Source organism: Anopheles darlingi, chromosome 3 (genome assembly GCF_943734745.1).
Source record: "Anopheles darlingi chromosome 3, idAnoDarlMG_H_01, whole genome shotgun sequence".
Classification (NCBI taxonomy): domain Eukaryota; kingdom Metazoa; phylum Arthropoda; class Insecta; order Diptera; family Culicidae; genus Anopheles; species Anopheles darlingi.
In genome coordinates, this window is record NC_064875.1 from 56,672,919 (window position 1) to 56,693,806 (window position 20,888).

The window sequence follows — 20,888 nt, forward strand, 5'->3', positions numbered from 1 at the left end:
GTTCATTCACGGCGACCATATTTTGTTGTCTTTGGATCTGTGTGTCCTGAGGCCCCGAGAGGACACACACGAGGCGAGGAGACGCACACACGCCGAACGGCGGCGTAGGATGAAGCGGAAAAGCGGAATGCATTCCAGTCCGGCGCGACGAGAGAAAGGTGGATATCATCGGCGGGTTGAATTGCGTAATACCTGCTGCAGCGGTGGTTGCTCCGCGCTCCGGGGAACGCGATCACTTTTTTTTCGGGAGGGAAGCCACGAGAAATGGGACAAGCGCGCGCGCGCGCCTGTGTGTGTGTGTGTTTACTGCGGAAAAAGGGGAAAAAAGTATAATACCATCAATATGCGGCTGCTGCCGGTATAAATGGACGATACCGATTTTGAGAGCGAGATCGCGCGACGATCGCGATCGATTAATCAATTCGGACCTCACAATGCAGCCTCAGGCGGAAGGCGTTTTGAATTGCTTTTTTCCCTCCCAAAAAAAAAAAAACAAAAAAAACTACAAAACGATGCTTTCATGTTTTTTGTTTTGTCAATTTTTTTATTTGTCTCTCGTCTGCAGCTCCTTCCTTCTCCCTAGGGCGCGTTATTGTTATAAAACGATCAGAGGGGTTTAAAATATGGATCCGCCTGGTGATCGCACATGACGATCGCGAGAAACCTGGTGTGCAGCTGGGGAGCTGGTCTTTATTGGGGTGGGACTCTTTTCTATGCTGCCGTTGCGGCTGCTACCGCTAGATGGCCATTATGACGGCCAAACGGTCGCAATCGATGGGAACGAGGTCAAACCTGAACCTTGGACTGTCTTCCTGTGTGTGTGTGTGTGTTCGAGGTGATAACAGGGGGGGCCAACAAGACCTTTCCCTTTGAAATCAACGTATCAAGGCATTTTCTCACGCGCAAGATCCGTCCGTGACGGGATTAGATTTTGACGTATTGCATCCTAATCCTCGCTGACCTACTGGCTGACCTTTCTAGTTTCCTCCACGGCACCACCATTTCGCTCTGATCAATGATCGATGGGTTGTGTTTGTATCTGTGTGTGTGTGTATGATCTAACACTCGCTAAGCTGATACTTGCTTACTCACTAACATTACGCGCGAATGATACCAGTAAAGACGAGACGAGACGAGACGAATGGGGACTAAAACATTGCGAAACATAAAACGAAATTAAAATTCTCTAAAACAAACATTATGGTCAGGCGCAACGCACGCAACTCCTCTGTGTGTGTGCGCGTGTGTGGCCATGTTTAATAAGTGGGCAAAAAGTGAAACAGATAAAAGATAATAAAACATATATTATGTACATTCGTTGGTCACGGTTGACGGTTCGAGGACGGTTCGATCTTCGAGCGATCTCCGGAGGGAGTATTTACGACTTATTGCCGGGCATCCTAGCCCTAAACCCCCTATACTGAATCTCACGTCTCTTCGGATGATCATCATCATCTAGACCTCGGGGTTGACTGGCTGACTGTGACGCCATTCCCTTGCGAATGGCATCAACCGTTCGATATGCTTCGCTATGCTCGAACTGCTGTACGCAGGGATACGGGGAGGGAATGGGAAGTGGACGGTGACGGTGGTTGGTAACGTTCGTCGGTCGGTTGCTTTGTCGGTTCCTACGGTCTCCCTACTTCTTATCCTTGTTGTAATCGACAAACACTCGCACGACCTCGCCGGAATATTTGCGTTGGGTTGGCGTAAAGTACAGATCCGACGAGTCGGGCATTGGCCTCTGCTGCTGCTGTTGCTGTTGCTGGTGGTGTTGCTGTTGATGGCCATTGCCAGCCGGTGCGTAATGATGATTGCCGGCACCATTGCCCGAAGGAGCACCCCGTGACTTGCCACGACGGTCCTGCGTGTAGTATTCGTTCGTCGGACGTGATTGCATCTGTTGATGGTGTTGTTGCTGTTGCATCTGCTGCTGCTGCTGCTGCTGCTGATGCATCGGTCGGGGAAGGGAGTAGGCACGATCGGCGTAGGATGAGGATCGCTCACCGGTACGATCGTACCCGTGGCGTGGCTGCCCACCACCCGATGCATACGGATAGGCTGAACCTCCGTTTCGTGGATCTCCGGAATTGCCACGATGTCCCGTCATACCGTGGCCACCGTCGGTGCGATCGATCTCGTAGTACTGGGATTTGTTGGGCGAATGGGACATCTGCAGCGTCGTCTGCTGGCTATTGCCGTTGCTGTAGCCCCGGTCCGACGAGCGGCCCTTGTGGTGATGGTGAGTCTTCGCTTCGGCCTCAAAGTTATCGAACGCATAGTTTGTGTTCGAGGAGTAGTCCTTCCAGGCCGAATTGGGAATCAGTTGATCCTAGGAGGGAAAGGAGATGGACATTAGTTACAGAAATCGTTTACAACATGAGTGTGTAGCGCCCGTCGTCACCTACCTTCAACCGGTTCGTGCGACGTGTCTTGACGATCGTACAGGTCGCTTGGATGATCGCGATGAAGACCAGTCCCGCGATGCAACCCAAAATCAGATGCAACCGTACAGTGGCCGGTAGAAACGAGTCCTCCTCCTTAGGCGACGATGCTTGTCCTGTAGAGCAAAAAGCAGAGAATTCCACGAACCATAAGTAAATGCTAGTCCGAGATTGCATCATACAAATCACCTCACCTTCAAGCTGCGTAAACTCTAGATACGTCGGATCGACGGAGAACGCTCCCACCTTACCCGACGACAGGTTGTTCACCATCAGGTTGTGAATGGTAAGCTCCAGCTTGGCAGGATCATCGGCCAACACGTTCCGCGATCCGTTCTTCATCTCCTTATCGACCAGTATGTTCATCTTCACGACGACACTGCCATCTGTCTCTCTGTAATCGAGGTAAAAACAAAGGAATTAGCACCCGGGAACCCTGATATCCCCCAATTTTTGAGGAAACTCGGGACACTTACTTTTCGAAATCCATAATATCGGTTCGGTAGAATCCGGGCACCTCCTTCAACACACCGTTGAACGTATCGCTGACGGATTTGGAGAGATCGCGATGCTCCGGTGTGCCGCTGCTCGGTACCTGGAACCCGGTCGCCAGGTTCGTCAGCTTAATGGCCGCCTCGTACGCGATCCGGTCCGGTGCCGGTGCTGCCGTGATCGTTTGCAGCTGTTCGAACATCTTGGCGCACGATTTAATGCAAACGCGCGTATCCGTCACCACCGGTACGGAACCGTGTTTGCCGACCTTCTTGTTCACAGCATTGTACGCACCGCCCTCGATCGGGAACATAAGGTACAGGCAGCGATCCTCCGTGAAGGCCAAATCCGCGTCATCACCGGTGATGCGTTTGCGCGTAAAATCCAACACCGTCCGTCCGTTCTGGATCGCTCCGGATGCGTTGTACAGATCCTGACGATCATCGAGCTTCGGGGCGGAATAACCATTGATCCAGGTGTCCATCAGGAACGGTCGACCGCTTTTATCCACCCAACCGATGATGGCATCCGTTTGGGACATTTTCTGATCATCGCTGAACCCAACACCGGTCCAGGTGGCCGTATTCTTCGTCTCCAGATGAAAGTGTACGGCTTCACCGCGGGCCACCGTTTGCCAGCTCAGGAAGTACTCGCAGTTCGCCTGCTCCGGATCGCAGGTCCGTGGGAATTTGTAGAATCCGTGGCACTCATTGTCGAGCTCGTGACCAACGGGACCGGCCGGTACGATCACCCCTTCACTACCGGCCACCGGTACGGTCGCACCATCCTTTGGCTGCACTGGAACGGCACCCGGCGGAACTGGTAGCTTCGGGAGGTCCTCCTCCAGGAAGTTGATCTGCGTTACGCCCCGCTGCATACGATGGCCATGGTACTTCAGTTCGTCCGGTTGGTAGAACTCGCGCACCGATGCCGACTCCTTCTCGATGCCGGACGGGGGCGAATGGACGTAGGCACCCGGTTCCTGGCCGCGCGCCCAAATTACGTGCATCAGATCGTCCACGATCGCATGATCGGTTGGTTCGCTCGAGTCGAGCTTACGGCGGAAGATGATCGTCGTTACGCCATCCTTCTCGAAGCCACCGGTTGCCGTCAGATCGGATTTACCACCCCAGAAACTATCGACGCGCGGTGTCGAACGGTCACGGGTATAGTAATCCCAAACCCGATGGTTCTCCCCACGGGCCGTACCTATCACGATGTCCGTGCAGTCCATCGGATTGAAATCATGGCGTGGAGTGTAGGGGTTTAGCTTTAGCTTCGAAGCAGCAGCACCAGCAGCAGCAGCAGCGGCCGGTTTGGATTTCGGTTTGGCCGTTGGTTCAGCTGCGGCGGCGGGTTCCGACTTTGGTTCTGGTTCCGGTTCGGCCGCAGGTGTACCGTTCGCACGCTTCGTTCGCTTTCCGGCGCTGGCCTTTGGTTCGGCCGTCGGTTCCGTTGCTGCTTCCGGTTCTGGTTCTCCAGTGGGCTCCGGTTCGGATTTCGGTTCTGCAAATCAAGGGGATTTAATATTGCGCACTAGTGCGACTAATGGCGATTGACAGTTACCTGGTTCTGCTCCGGGTTCCGCTCCTGGCTCTGGTTCTGGTTCTCCTTTGGGTTCTAAAAAATGGACATGAATTGAAAGCGTTATAGGATAAGTACTACCGCATATTCTGGCACTACGAATTACCTGGTTCTGATGAGGGTTCCGACGCAGGTTCACCCGTTGGCTCGGGCTCCGATGCTGGCTCTGCCCCCGGTTCTGGTTCACTTTTTGGTTCTACAAAAATAAAGCAACAAGTTGTGTTGTGTTGAAGAACGGGGGTGATTGTAGCGGTGGTTGTCTGGCCCCTACACTTACCAGGTTCTGCTCCAGGTTCGGAAGAGGGTTCGGGTTCCGATTTGGGTTCTGTAGAATGAGACAAAAATCGAATTCATCATCAAATGGAACGAAACCACGGATATGCGGATGTGTGAGTTTGCAATTACTGTTGACTTTACACTCCACGAGCCTTGCTATCTCCGGTCCGGCAAGTTCATTAACAAAAGACTCAATGTCAATGTTGACCAAAGGCACCGATAGGCACTATACCCTTGGGGTACTGCTATCATGGGATCGGATTCCGATAAGATGGGGCGAATGTTTACCTGGTTCTGCTCCTGGTTCTGCGCCTGGCTCAGCACCGGGTTCCGCGCCGGGTTCCGCTCCAGGTTCCGCTCCGGGTTCCGGTTCAGATTTGGGTTCTGCAACTAGGTTACATTCAATATCCTGTTCGATCCTTCCGCTTATTGAATCTATCTTACCTGGCTCGGAAGTAGGTTCGCTGGCTGGTTCAGGCTCGGCACTGCCGGCCTCACCCGATGTACCGCCACCGATGAGCGGGAAGTTCTTACATTCCGCCGTCAGCTTCCGTGGCCGCCAACCGAGGGCAACCCACGAGGTACCGTTCACCTTCAGCACCATCTCCACCTCAGCTTGCTCCTTCAGCACACGCCAGTACACGTTCAGATCGGGCGATAGGACCTTCGCCTTGTACACCGAGTAGTCAATATCGGTCGATTTGATTGGCGATTCTGGAAGCAGAAAGCAAGACGACCTCAATTTCGAGACCGCATTGACCGCTTACTTCTCCGCTACTTACTCTTGTTACATCCGGCACCGTACCATCCCAGCCGGCAGTAGCACTGACGGCGCGGTAGCGACGTACCACCGAGATCCACACAGGTACCCTGGATGCCACAGTCCTGGTTGGAGACACACTCGTCCCAGAACTCGCACCGCTGCCCGTAGTACTTCTTGTCACACTTGCACCGCGCAATGAACTTGCCATGCCCGGAACAGGTCTCGTGATGTTCCCGCCTTGGTACGATGTCCACATCGGCACAGGACCAGAACCGATAGTTACCACCCCACTCGTCCGCTTGGCGCACCAATCGTAGCGTACAGTCCCGGCAGGTGAAGTTCCTTGGCAGCGATACCTGGTACTGTTGGGCGCTGTAGTTAGAAGAAGGTAATTAGTCGGTTGTCGCGCGCATTCGCCCGGGGTAGGGGACAGCGTAGCAGCCGTTGTACTTACGTTGCGTCATCACGTACGAAGCGCCTCTCCTTGCTACTCGGTGTCAGATTCAGTACCGGTTTCTCCTTGGTATCGAGCACCTCAAGCCGGAAGCCACCCTACATCCGTACACACACACACAGGTGCGTGCGCAAAAGATAAGAGGAAAAGAGGAATCGTCAAAATATTTGCTCCAACACTCTAGTCGGTCCAGGCTTTTTGGTGAAGTAGCGCACCCCACGGACGCCTCGCGGGTCGCCAATACGCAATCGCTGGCGCAATGTTATCGCCCGTTCCGTTCCGGGTGTGTGCTCTCCCGGTTCTCGGTTCTTTTTTATCGAAAAAAAAAGTCAAGTGGCGGCCACCGCTTGAGAGGCACTGTGGGACTGTGTCACTGCACGCTTATAAATAGCCCCGGCCATGCCATCATGCTGCCACAGCAGCAGCAGCAGGCCATCGATAGTAATCAGCATGGCAACGCCGACGAGAAGCTGTACGGTTGCTGCCATCTTGTTCTGTATTGTTACAGTGTTGCGAGGAGCAACGCAGGCTCTCGAGTGCTACAGTTGCAGTGGAGAGGATTGTGCCAAGGTAGCCACAGTAGGCGCTACGACCGTGTGCCCGAATACGGACGATGTGTGTTACGCTCGCTTCGATGCCACCAACCGTAAGCTCTAGCGCATCTCGCCGGTGGCCACTGTGTTTGTGCGTCTGTGTGTGTGTGTGGATGTAAACGAATCTTTGTTCTCCCGTTCCGTCCTCTAGTTCTAGCCACCGGGCGTGGTTGCTTAGTGGCAGCAGAAGTCAGCACCTGCACCGGCACTGATTGTGTTACGTGCTCGGATGTGGATCTCTGCAATGACGCAGGTAGTCCGCAGCACCGGTGTTTGGTGTGCTCGTCGGTCAACGATGGTGCCGAGTGTATCCAACCGGCGAACGGAGTTCAGCTGGTGCCAAAGCAGTGCCCTGCAGCGACCAACGTAGACCTGACGCAGGCTCAGTGCTACGCTCGTTTGGTAAGCAGCAGCTTGCCATCTTGCTGTGGACAGTGGACACACCACACCAAGCAGCACATCTCACCCCACCATTACCTTCCCATTAGGTTGGAACGAGCGTAACCGAACGTGGCTGCGTTACCACTCAACGGCATGTGGATGAGTGCGGAGGTAGCGGATGTGCGATCTGCACCGGTGCTGGCTGCAACAACGAGGAGTTCCCGGCTAACCGGCAACAGTGTGTCTCGTGTGATGGTACGACGTGTAACAGTGAGGCCAGCTCGGTGACCTATTGCGATGATCCGTACGATGTGTGCGTTACCCTTCAGCGAGCAAACGGTTGGTTCCTCCTCCTCCAATCGAGCGATCGATCGATCGATCGAGATCTGACCACTCGCAATTGACACCGGGCACCGGGTTCTCTGTCTGTCTTGTAGGAAACGTAATGAAATCGTGCGAAAAGGCGTTGACCCCGGCAGATGCAGCGTACTGTACGGCCACGCCGTCCCGCTGTACCTTCTGTGGAAAGCAGCACTGCAATGGCGTGCCCTTCGAGACGGGCTCGACGGCAATGGCGACGGCACCGGTGCAGTGTTACGCGTGCGAGGGAACTGGATGCCTCAGGTCATCCGCCCTGCTCGCCACCTGCCGTTTGTACGATGACGATTGCTTCAGTTCGTTCACCGGATGTAAGGCACCCCCCCCCCCTCCCCACCCCTGGGAATTCGATGTTCGCATTCCGCCCTGTCTCCCTTTTCTGATGCTTTACTTCACTTTGTTTCACTCTTTCAGTGAACCCTTCAAGGCGTGGTTGCTTATCCGGCCTTGCGACCGCAGCACGAATCGAGTGTAAAGCAGGTGGAACGAGTGGCAGCCGGTGCACGATCTGCACCGGCACCGAGTGCAATCTGCAGGGCCATCCCGATCATAAGTGTTTGTCGTGTTCCTCGGTAAAGGACGCTGGCTGCATTGATCCCTCAACGACCGTTCCCAGTCTACAGCCCGTTCAGTGTCCGGCACCGACGACGCAGATCGCGACCGAATCCCAGTGTCTCACGAAGAGTCGCGGTATCGTAACGGAACGAGGATGCGTTACCTCGGCCATCGACCTGCTGGGATGTGAGGATGGTCTCACCGCCTGTTCAACGTGCAGTGTCGAAACCGCGGGCGCTGGCTGTAATGCCAATGTTTTCCCAAGCGACCGGCGGCGTTGTACCATTGGCACCTCGGCCAACGCCTTCTGTCCGAATCCACACGATGACTGTTTCCAAATAATGCAGTCGAGTACGGGCACCCGGAAGCGGGGCTGCCGTTCGATGCTGACTGAGGCCGAGCGGAGTTTCTGTACCGCCAACAGTAACAAGTGCCGGTTCTGTAGCACCGATAACTGTAATGTGGCCGAGATCACCTTCGACTATCTGGAATGCTTGTACGTGGCCCCCAAAGCGTCAGAGATTGATCGATTTTTAACCTTATCCTGCTTCTTGATTCCTCGAACAGATCCTGCGATTCGGCGGTTGACCAACGGTGTGCCACGGACCCGACCGCACTGACCACCTACGAACGTTGCGCCACCTGTGCATCGGCGATCATCGTTGTCGATGGAAAGGCCACAACACGGCGCGGTTGTTTGGCTAGCCTGCCCGCGGAAGTATCACAAGCATGCCCGGCCACCGCCAGCAGTAGTACGAGCTGCCAGCGATGCACCACCAATCGCTGTAACGCGGTCAACTTCCCGGCGAACCGGCTACAGTGTTACCGTTGCTCGAACCCACCCTGCGTTTCGCACGAAGCGATCCGGCTGGAGTATTGCCCGCTCTACACCGCCAACGATAACTGCATCCTGCAGAAGGATTCCGGGGATGCGCTGGTGCGCCTCGACTGCCGTAGCTCGCTTACGGAGGCCGAACAGCTCTCGTGCGCGTCCGGTCCGGTGGGACGGTGTCAAAGCTGTAGTACGGCGGCCTGTAACAATCCGACCGGGTACAGTACGACGGGCAGTTGCGTTCGGTGTCGTAGCTCGTTAAATCCACTCTGCAGCAATGGCGCACCACAGCTCGAACCCGAACCCTGCGGTGATCCAACGAATTCCGTCTGCTATACCCGGCTGGTCGATGCCGGCAGTCTAACCGGGTTGACGGAGCGCGGTTGTCTGAGTGAGTTGAGCTCGGCCGAGCAGGAACGGTGCAATCGGGATGATCTCTGTGTGACGTGCAGCTCGCGGGTGAGCGCCAACTGTAACACCAACCAGTATCCGGTGGCACCACTCCGTTGCTATCAGTGCGATTCACGCACCGACGGTGAGTCCTGTAAGGCGAGCCAACTGTCAAATGTTGTGGCCCCGGTGTGTCCACAGTACGATCCGGCCAACAAGTGCTACACGATCATCCAGTCGAACGGGGATACGGTGCGCAAGTGTTCGACGGCGGCGCGTGAGGTCGAGTGCGGTACGGCCAGTGTCTGCGAAGTGTGCCTGTTCGGGGGATGTAACGGGAGGCCGAGCCTTGACATCGTTGTCACGGAACCACCGGGCACAACGACAACACCGGGACCGACCGGTGGTGCCACTGCCAGGGCCGGTCCACTTCTGCTCTCGATTGTACTTCTCTTGGCAGGGCTTGCACTTGGCACTCGGCAGTCCAATAGTTGAGTAGCTGCTTCTGACGGATTGTTTTTGGATATAATAAAGAACTTGAAACCGGAATTGAATCCGATTTCGCTCGCCAAACAGTCTCACGTAACAGTGACGTTGCGTTTCGAGCGCAAATCACTCCAAACCACGGATTCATCGGATGCTTTCCGTCTCTCTCTCATTTCGTGGCCGATGATGAGACATCATGAGCACCAAGCAATTATGAGGCGACCAGCAGATCGTTCGGTTTACACAACAAGAGTGGAGTTTCAATCAAAAAAAGGCAACCAGCGAGGGCGCGGGGAACATGAAACCAATATTGATTGCCTATCGATCGATAATTGGAGCTGGACCACGCTCATAATGATGGCCCCTTGTGCTCGATGCAGGCGGCAGGGTGGCGTAATGGTGGCCAGGGTTGCTAATTGACTTACGCTCGTTCGCTCGCGTTGATCGCGTTAGATCATCTCTCCGGACGGGTGGTTCGATGGTTTTTGGTTGTTTGCCAACCATCTATTTCTCACACCTCACACGCACTAGATTAGACGATCACGATCATCCGTTTAATGATCGAATGTTTTCTCTCACAAGGAAAGCTGTTAACTCGATAGCCCACAGTCGGCAGCAGTAGCAGCAACAGTAGCAGCAGCAGCAGCAGCAATAACATGAGCCAGCTTAGCGGCGTGGTGTGAAGCTGCAACACGCTAATAATTGATTTCGACTCCACAGAGCACGGTGCGGTTCAGAGAAGGTTGTCGAAATAACGGATTGCGGTCGCCCTTCGAAGCCGAGCGGCGACAATTTGAGTGTTCCACTGTGGTAGACCTAAACAAAATGTTTCTCGTCGTCAAAGTACATCGAAAACCGTAACGACAACCGTACAGCAATCACTGTCTGCTGCTGCTGCTGTTCTCTGGCGGAGTCTCATGGCCATTCTGGGCCTCGACACACCACTACACACCGACAGCTCACTAATTGCCGATGGAGACGGCAATTCGGAACGGTACCGCCTCGAAGCGCCTAGCTACCGCCACCACCCCACAAGCCTCGAAACTAATCCCCAAACCCGGGGTGTTCCGGCTTAGCTCCGGCTTCAATCAGCGCTCTCGGAGCGAGGAGCGTCTTCCCGTCCGAGTGCCCGGCGTTTCCAGAAGACTCCACTTGTTGCACACGGTTCCGTTAGACCACGGTTACCACAAAACAATGGCCGAGCGCGTCGCGCTCCTCCTCCGCCTCCTCCTTCTCCTAATGTATCTTCTTTGCTGGGATGTCTTATATATGTCCCGTTGGAGCGTCGCGAGTGTTGATGTCGCGTGATCGTTCATTTTCGGTCCCCGGGCAAAGGTGCCGGTACATTTAATTCCTAAAGATGATTACCTCCCTCCCTCCCTCCCCCGACAAGGTGGCAAGGTGTTAAGCACCCTTTAAAACGAGCAGAGCTCGAGACGCTTGGAGAGGTCGACGGTCGCGTTCGCTTACCCGATGCGGATACGCCAGATGCCAGGAAACGTTGAACGTGCTGCCCTCGATGAATGATGTTTTCAGTGAACCTACCGGAGAGAGAGAAAGGTCGTATTAATATCGATTCACACACACACACACACACGCGCGCGATCACACAAGAGGAACTCATAAGAGGATCGCGATCGTGAGCGCAATATATTGCATATATGCAGCACAGAAAAAGCACTCCGTCGCTAAAGCTCCTGCTTCTGCGCAACATTAAAAATTCTTTTGTTTCCCCGCGGCTCCCCCGGCCTCTGACAGATGCAAGGAACGCGGATGAAGTGAGGTCGAACGGAGGCGGTTTAAAAGATGAAGAAAAAACAAAAGCTGCGGTGAAGGTGCGATCGTGTGAGATCACTCGATGCATAAAATTAGAATTCATAGAACACACCTCCTCCACGCGGGTTGCCGTTGTGGTGTTGGTGGTGTTAGTAGTGGTGGTGAACGGTGGTGATGCGGTAATTATGCAAGACGCCTACCACACCGCGCCACTCCACTCTAGATGCGCAAAACGAATCAGCTCGGTAGTGCTGTTGCCGTTGCTGCTGCTGCTGCTGCTGCTGCAGGAAGTGCCAATCGGCGACAATGGCGCGTCGGCTGAATGATCGGCCGGTATTGTGGTGCATTGTTTTGCTTTGTTTTTTTTCCCCTATTTTTTTCTTTTCGTTTCTTCCCTTCCAAATGCAAATTGACGTCGACGATGATCGGCGATGCCAATGACAGAATGGGATAGCATTGCTATGAGTCATCGAAATGGGCGGCAACGGGCCAATTATGCTTCCTCTTAATCGTCTCGTCTCCGATCGATTATGATGGCGGCCACCCACTCACTGATCAGTACCGCTTTTGCGGGTGGGCTACCCGTGAGTGTCCTCACCTCGCCACGCCACGGAACAACGCGCCGTGACAACAGCAATTCAAAACAGCCAAGTGTACATTACGACCACGGGCAATCAGCGTTCGTTCGGTCGTTCGTTCGTTCGTTCGATTCGTGCAAGCAGATCACGGCCAATCAGCATCATGTGCCTCATCATCATCATCACCATCATCATCATGTGGTCACCGATATGGTCATGCGGCGCAATAATGGCTGCAAACACGATCGCGGCACACCGTGACACAACATTTAGAGAGAAGAGAGAGAGAGAGAGAGAGAGAGAGAGAGAGAGAGAGAGAGAGAGAGAGAGAGAGAGAGAGAGAGGTACGATTGAAGTCTAAACGGTCTGCTGTATCTCCTATCCGGCCGGATCGCCGGTGTTCGCGTTGAGGGCACATTAATGAACGGGGAACGGTCCCCATTCTCTTGCGCCCCGAAAAATCTGAATCGTTCTGCGAGCTTCGGTTGTGAAGGCGACGTGAGACCATCGAGTGAAGGTCACTTTTGTGCCGGAATGCCATCAAACGCTTGACGTGAAGCGCGACACACACACACGGAACACGGGGATGCAAACACGCTGGCTGATGTCCGGCTGATGATTTATGATCGTTTGAAAATTGTGGAATCGGAGAGGTAGAACGGCACCATATTTGCCGTACCGTGGAGTCCGGGTCTACGCTAACTTAGTGAAGCAATTAGTGTAAGAGTGTAAGAGGAACGGAACGCAACGCAATGTTGTCCCGGCAGCTCAGCTAGATCAAGAGCTAGAACCGTGCTGGTGTCCTGGTGCCTCGAGCCCGGTGTCATTCCTGCATCATCGCGCATTACACTTTCTATTGCGATCGGAATTCGATTCGAAGGTCTACGAGCTACCCACACACACACACACACAAGCGCGCGTGCTGGAACACTCCTCCACAAGTACCACCGGGCACACCGGGCAGTGAACGATCGCGATCGCGATCGCGCCCGCGCAACCCCCTCAACATCGATCATCGTCACACACATCCGAGCGCCGCGCTCGCTATTGCGCCAATCCAACAGTCACATTCCCGTTTTGGAGGTGGCAAAGGACAAGGGGAGGGGGGGGGGCGAGCTGGCACTTCATATTAGTACCCATTGGGGCGCCCACAACCCCCCCTCAACCGCTGACAGTCGTAGCCTTCAACTTGTTCACTTACACTGCGGCGCGATCGCACCCGCGCGGTTCGCAGCCTTCGCGCGCGTTGAAGTTCTTTGCTATTAAGGTCACGCTCGCGACCGCCTGCGTCCCGCTCTGCTCTGAATCCGGTGGCCACAAGCACGGGGATCGTGTGGATCGTGTCGTGGATGAGTGTGTGTTTGCTCGGGATAACATCGAAGATGATAAATGCTTCTGAATGACCATTGTCTGCGTAGTCGTCGCCATTGCTGGTGTTGCTGCGGTTGCTCTCTCAACCTCATCGTGGCGCACAGTTCGGTGAATGTAATCGAAAATTGATATCAGCAGATGGCGATGGTGGCATCTTTAAGACAATGGCCACTTCTTATCCAATCAGTGCGGTCCGCTTTAATGTTCATTAAAAGAGAAGTTTGTCAGCACACGCACACGCACACCGGCACACATACGGTGTTCATCGAATCGAAATGGTTTTGCAACGAATGCACTAGCAGCAGCTGCTGCCATCGTATTGAAAGCAATCAAACACATCAAAGCACAGCAACGAATCAAGTGACTTCAACGCGAGCGAAGGACACGACCGTGAGAAGTTCAGCATTCTTGACCTCTTTCAACTTTTCGTCGTGTCCAACCGCAACCAGCGTTGAGGTTAGGGGGGGGGGCGTTAATAGAATTGAGGTGGGAAGGTTTGAGAGAAGCGCCGTGACGACGCTTTAATTAAAGCAGTTAAACTACATTTAAAGGGAGCGAGTTCATATTTCACAAAATGATGAGCAATTTCAATTGAAGGGTAAGCGGTGCTGATGGGTATCGTTTCTCAGCCGCCGCCGCCATCACCGCAGCCATCGTCATCGGCCAACCAGCTTAACCCAAATCATAACACACAATGTGACCGGTTGGGAGACCGTTGGCTGCATCCGTGTAATTAGCCAACGGGAAAGAAAAAAAAAATGGCAAACGCCACGACTTCACGTGCCACAAATGAAGCAAGAACGGGCCAATAATGGAGTAGGACCACGCTGCACGCTAGGTCCCGCCGCCGCCGCCGCCGCCGCTAGTGGAACTGGAAGCGGTCGACTAATTAATGCCTCGCTACGCATCTCCGTCTTCTTGCCCAGAGGGCGCAGAGTGCGCTGCATCTTGGCCGCAATTTGCTGGCGCAAAATCAGCTGCTCAGTTGCTGCGCAGGTTTAATGGGTCAAAGGCGGGGCGGGTTGGTGGTTGGGTGGACAGCAAAACGGGGACAGTTCAATCGCTTCGCTGTGACACGCAGGACAAAGCTGGAAAGCATTTCTCAAACCTCAAAATAGAAAGCCCATTTATTACTCCGGGAGCAGCAGCAGCAGCAGCGGCAGCGGCAGGAAGAGGAGCAACATGATAAAGAGTAGAAGAAGAAGAAGACATCATAATCACTCGAAACTGGTGCGGACGCTCGCCGCGGGATCGCTCGCCGATAATAACACGTCGATCGACGTATGCAAAACCAAATCCGGATGCCACCGCGTTGCGCAGAGCAGTTCAATCGGTTGTGAAAGGGAAATGGCGAACTGGCACGATAAGAGGTGATCGCGTGCGATCGCAAATGGAGGTTGGATGCCGCATCAGCACCAGCAGCAGCTCGCGAGTGAATGAGTCTTTAAGTAGCTCACGGTGTCACTATAGTAACCCAGGACCTGTTTCTGGAGGCGATGGCGACTCAAGTGAAACCTGCCGTGGCGGTAGCCGGTTGCAGGCGCATTTGCATACGCGACGCGCGACGACCGATCGGGGGCGATCGCGGTGCTGGTACGGTCGCTTGTTCGCTTCTCGCCTCTCGATTGCGTGCTCCATTCGGCAGCGGCATTTATAGGAAATGAGGATTCTGGATTTTTATAGCAAATGGATCCGTGGCCTTCTTAGGTTTTTTTTTTTCAGGGGATTTAAAGCAATCCATGACAACGACGACGACGAACGGCGAGGATGGAATGACTTTCTCCCCCCCCCGGAGTCGGAGCCATTTCGACTGACGGCGCAACTCACCTTTCGGCATCCCACACGGTGCTTTCGTGCGTGAATTATCCAGAAAATCCAAATCGTACTTCCGGGCGGGAGGGAAGGTGAGGGCAACGTGCGCTTCGGTGGCGGGGGGCTGCTGCACCACCAGCGGCAGCAGCACGAGCGCCACCAGCGACAGCGACCTGCGTTCCATCTCCTACGGCCTTTCTCACTTCACTTCTCACTGTACTTTTGACCGTCGCCGTGCGTGTGTGTGCCAGGTTGATTTCACTTCCAAATCCAAACACCACCTCCGTGCGAGGTGCCACGCACGATTATCACTTTTACTTTTCTCTTCTCTCGCACCTCCCTCCTCGCACTCGCGCGCACCACTTATTTGGATAGCGAGCGAACGAGCAGACGATCGATCGCGATGGATCGATCGATCGATCGTTCGGTCGGTCGGTTGGTTTTGGGAAATAATTCCACTGGTTGCGCTCGCCGACCGCACACGACGAACACGCCACTGGCATACACGCGTGTATGTTGAACGTTGAATTGCTTCAGAACGTTAATTGGCAAAACAAAAAAGAAGCGGGGAAGCCGTTTGCACTACACAACACTCTGGACGTACGTAAACCGAAAACAACCACTAACTGGACGCAGCGGGCACCTGCAACGTCGATGCAATACCACCGCGCAACAAACCCCGCAGGCAGATGGTCTCTGTGCAGCAGCTCAGCAACACCGAGTCTACTGTGATGCAGCAGCAGCTCGTCGTCGTCGTCGTCGTTCAGCTCACGTGTTTTCACAGATTTCTTCGCCGGCTTTGATCACAAACACGAATGCAACTCACACAGAAACGGGGCAGGCACAGGGGGCACTACTATGCATGCATGCACGGTACAGCTATTGGTTGCTGTTGTTGGCTTGTTGTGTGACGACGGCGACGCCAGCTTTGGTGCGCGCCACAGCCTTGAAGCCACAGCGTGCGCAGCGCGCCGTGCGTGATCTGCAAGAGAAGGCAAGACGAAAGGATGTTAAAATGGAAATCAGTTCGATGGAAAATGTAAATTTCAAACGCCTCGCTGGCCCCCCTTCCTTCCTTCCTTCCTTCCCTCCTTCCTTTCTTCGTTCCTTTCCTCTTCTTTCACGCTGCTGCCCCCCCGGGTGCTGATGCATTTCGCTGTGGCTTCGACGCTTGCAGACGAGTGCAATCGGGGGGCCCCCCCTCTTCTGGCGTGCCAGCCAGCCAGCATTGTCTGCACCCAGGCCGCCCAGTGCCTCTGCCCGGTTTTTATCAAACACGAGACGAGAGAAGATACTCCACGGCGCTCCACGGCGCAGCTAAACAATCAGTGCTCAATCAGTTCCGGTAGCTCGGCGTACCTGGCGCTACCTGGGGCTGGAGTCGAGAGCGAGGGGAGTCAATTTTCAAATCAATTTCACTTTACCAGCCGCAAAGCACAAATACTTCATGATGACTTCATATTGGAAAGCGCTTTCAGCATCTATTTGTTTTGTTGCCAGGCAATCGGTGACCACGGGACAGGAGGGGGGATTTGCAAGCCGGAACCTCGCGTCTGTGTCTCCCCCTATCGAGTAGCAAAACGTGAGAAGATGAGAAATATCCGGCTAGTGCCACCTCGCGATCACGTGCAGCATGGTGACAGAACAAACACACATACTAGAAGGTAGAAGCGATGCGGTGATTTTTGCGCTTTTGAGCCTCCATGCACGTTCAGGTCATTCTGTGTCCTCTCGGTGACCACCTGACTCGTGGTGCGCGCGCGCGCGTGCAAGCGCATATTTATGGTGTTGCTTGTTGCTGTTTATGATCATCACCTCGTGGCAATCGTTGAAGGCAATCAAGGTTTTTAAAGTTGCCGCAAACGAACGAACGAACGAACGAACTAGCCTGGTTCGGACGCCGCTCTGGCGCTCTAAATCATCTGATCATCGTACCCCCCCCCCCCCCAGCCGGTGTCCTTCAATGTCACACACACACACACGCAGACGCGCGCTTGTGCATTGATGAGGAAGTGCGACCTGCAAGTGGCGCGCTTGTCGCACAAGTTCCTGGTTTTTGACCGACGAGCGGAGCGTTGAAATTCCCCAAAGACAAAACAAAGAAGACAACAAAAACAGGGCCTCCGGTAATTAAAGCCACGCAACAGCAGCAGCAGCAGCAGCAGCAACGGCCGGCGACAACCGGGCAGTGAGCCGGACCTGTGAAAGCTGCGTGGCCACGGAATGGTGGCTCTGAATCCCTCCGGACTGCCATTGCGTAAGTCGCTCGCTAATGCCTTTGCAGCGAATGATAGACAAGTGGGGCCAACCAAGTGAAATGTCCGGCGGATCTGAAACACCGAACCGATCGACCACCGGCCGCTAATTGCTCCGCTTGCTTCATTAGATGAGGCCGCTGGTGGGCTGCTGGTGGTGGTGCTGGGCCTCTCATGGGTGAAAGTGACAACCTGAAACTGATGGCCAGGAGAAGGAGAGACTGATTTATGATAATTGGGCAGCACAGTGTGCGGCCTCCCGGTGGAGGCCCTTTTCCTATCGCGGATGCGAATGATGCTCGATTGCGCCCCGGAATTCATCCAAAAACCCCAAGCGCGAAAGATCATCACGACGACGACGGAACGATACACATTTACCGCAGCGCGACACTGTGCCTGTGTGTGCGAGTGCTTTTTGCTCGCTCAAAACGATTGGAATGTCTTGCTTGGCTTGGCTGTTGTTGGCGTCTGGCTTCTGTTCTGTTTGGTTTCGCTTCAACCAAGCCTTCAACTCCAAGCCGTCCACACGGAGCATTAGAATCGGTTGGGCTACGCCGAACCGGCTCCAAGCAAAAGGCAACACGGACCAACCAGCGCACACGTTCCGTCAGGCAGCACACTATAGTCGTCAACAGGCGACTATAGAGAAGGCATTCAAGGTCTGTGTCTGTGCAGCAAATCCGTTCTCTCTCTCTCTCTCTCTTCTCTTTCTAATGATCGTCGCTGTCGCCGTAGCTCGTTCGAGAACTCCTCGCGCTCTCAACACAGACCAGGGCCTGGCTTTGCGTCTCTCCCCCCCTGGGACAGGTGGTGGCGGAATGTACGCGAAACGCGAAACGATTTCGCGCGCCTCGCGCCAACTAAAACCTGTCCTGCTTCTCGAGGCAGGAACCTGAATTCCTGATTCGCATTAGAATACTGCGGATCGCAGCACCGCACCTTGGACACCACCCCGGGAGGGGGGCTCGATGACACCGTGCACACGGCTCGATCAGAGCGACGGTAGCGACAACGCCCCCCGCCCGGCCCGGACCCCATTAACCGGTTGGTAGAGACCGATCGTGAAAGTTCCCATTCCGTGCCGTCGTCGTCGCCGTCGCCACGCACCAGGAATGCATTGCGGCCCGAGACCGAGGCCGAGAGGGTGCTTGAGGAGATTCGAAATCACGGCCGCGGCCGCCGGATCGCGCTAACGATAACAAACGAACTGCTGGGGTGTTGAAACAGGTTTTTAGGGGCCGGGTCCGGGCAGGTCACCACCAAAAAAAATAAAATAAATAAAAATACGAGAGCCCAGTCGCAGCGCCAGTTGTCGTTTGGACACTTTCATCTCACCCACCCTGTGGCAGGTGTACTCGATGGAACTTGCCGCGAAGTCCGCGGATCGTCTCCTGGCACCCACGGGGACCATGGCTTGGCTTTCACTCCGCAACCGAATTCCTCGCCGAGGAGTGTTCGCTTCCCGCTTCCTGTCGCAAACCGGTCGCAGTGCAGCCGGTGGTGATGCTGGTGGTGGTGGCCCCAAAAGCGAGATGGCCAGGCTGAAGAGCCTCGCCAAGATGATGCGCCAAAGCATGCGCCTTCATCGGCATACAGCATACAGGATCGTAAACGATCTTTGCGTAACGCCCTCCACAACGAGGAAGAAGCGAGCGTTTAATGATGACGAAACAGTGCATCATCATCGTGTGTACAGCGGCTCGTGTGTACAGCGAGCGGCGATCGAACGAAAGGAAAACGGTTTCCCCTTCTTGGCATCCTCGATCCAGTGCCTGTCATCATCATCAACATCATCGTCATCGCGCAGAGCGAGCATTACCGCTCCCGGCGAGCATTAAAAATATTGATGATGTAACGATCGACGAATTTCGCACTCCTCTGTGTGCGCGCGCGTGTGTGTTTGTATGCACACCAAACACTCTCACCCCTCATAGCAAAACCCCTCTTCAATTCAAGACAGACACTCGAGATTCCAAACACCGTCCATCAGAAGCATGTGGCTTCGCGGCGATGTCACCGAACCGCGCGAATGGAAGGTATTCGCGATCGCCAATAAGGCAGACCCACGACCGACTCGATCAGATCGTCAACCTGCTGCTGCTGCTTTGGCGTTTGGCGACCTCGATCTCGATCGCGACTGGATCTCTGCTCGAGGAATCGAAAACGGAATCGAGGATCGGTCGTCGCATTAATTGCCAACATTCCCGCATGTTTTCTGCACGAGTGCCCTCGCTCTACTTCTCTCTCTCTCTCTCTCTCTCTCTCTCTCTCTCTCTCTCACGCGCTGGTACACCTGTCCCAGCATTTCAGTGATGCAGTTCACGTACGCACAACGCTGTACGCCGAGCGGCCATCTGAAAGCGATCCAAAGGCACTGCTTTTTTGGGGAGGGGAAGGGGGTCTGGCACATTCCAGGCGGGAGTGCGGAGAGGGGTAGGGGTGCCTAGCACATAACACGAATCCCCGTCGCGACCCTGTCCTGCGTTCAACGCACAACACGACAACCCCGCTGACGGCCAGGTGACCGTCGGTGAATTACCTTCACACGAGATGAGCACACGACGATGACGCTGACGCTGACGGCGATGATGATGATGATGGTGATGATGACGGAGCGCGACCCGCCGAAAAGGTCGGGGTTCAGGCTCGCAGCGGAGGCTCCCGCGGCCTCCGTGATCCGGGAGTTCAACGGGTGCTGGATCAACAACACTGGGGCGGAGGCGAAGGTGGGGTAAGTACTTACACGCCGCAAACACAGACACACACACCGGACACAGAGAGGGCGAAGAGAAAAAGACGACGCCACGCGACAGACAGGTACGAGCGCCGATGGACGAATGGACGGCGAAGACGGCGCAACGCGATCGCGAACGCGCGAAGTGGCTGCAGTGGGTGCGATCGGTCACGATCACCGACGAGCTGGCCCACGATCATCGCGGCGAAAACCCGTTGGCACAAATACGCTCACAAAGCCTTTGGCGGCGGTTACTGCCAGTGTCTTGAGATGGGGGCGCGCGTGCACGATCAACGATCGATATCTTGGCATGGCAAGGTAGTTACAGCATCTTGCGTTGCACTATCGCGCTCGCGCGCGCGCCTGTGTGTGTGTGTGTGCTGATCCCCTGATTAATCACGGGGACTTTTTCCATTTTCCAGTTTACAATTTTTGGTTCTTTTATTGGCAAACGTTTTGCGTTCCGCCGAAGTTTCGGAAGTCGCTTAAGGTACTTCGAAGCCTCTTCTTCTGCGGCTGCTGCTGCTGCCCCAACGAACCCGACCAGACCCCACGTGCCCATCGTGTGTCGTGCTGTTCGTGTGCGTGTTGCTTTGAACGATCGATCAAGCCACGAACGAGCGTATGTTTACTCCAACGTCCAGCCAACAGTCAGCAGATCGTACATTCTTCGGCTATTGAGACTGTCGTGGCCCCCGGTCGAGGTTCGTCGGTTGGTGTTGGTTGCTGGTGGT

The 20,888-nt window shown here is 54.7% G+C and overlaps 1 protein-coding gene across 3 annotated transcripts; it reads right to left on the bottom strand.

Moving 5' to 3' along the window:
- Window positions 1–534: 534 nt before the first annotated feature.
- On the bottom strand, window positions 535–20,272 carry LOC125956675 (uncharacterized). Of its 3 annotated transcripts, none has more exons than XM_049688759.1 (14): window positions 19,960–20,272; window positions 15,181–16,147; window positions 11,099–11,169; window positions 6,014–6,111; window positions 5,579–5,931; window positions 5,241–5,510; window positions 5,085–5,180; window positions 4,798–4,845; window positions 4,627–4,716; window positions 4,503–4,556; window positions 2,921–4,442; window positions 2,639–2,838; window positions 2,409–2,560; window positions 535–2,332 (listed from the first exon to the last, which is right to left on the bottom strand). In XM_049688759.1, the coding sequence occupies exons 2-14, from the start codon at window positions 15,347–15,349 to the stop codon at window positions 1,640–1,642; spliced, it is 3,816 nt and encodes a 1,271-aa protein (XP_049544716.1). In that variant the 5' UTR covers window positions 15,350–16,147; window positions 19,960–20,272; the 3' UTR covers window positions 535–1,639. The 3 variants fall into 3 exon arrangements, with proteins under 3 accessions (XP_049544716.1, XP_049544713.1, XP_049544714.1); XM_049688756.1 differs by having other exon boundaries at window positions 5,085–5,186; XM_049688757.1 differs by having other exon boundaries at window positions 5,085–5,186; window positions 20,164–20,253.
- Window positions 20,273–20,888: the final 616 nt, after the last annotated feature.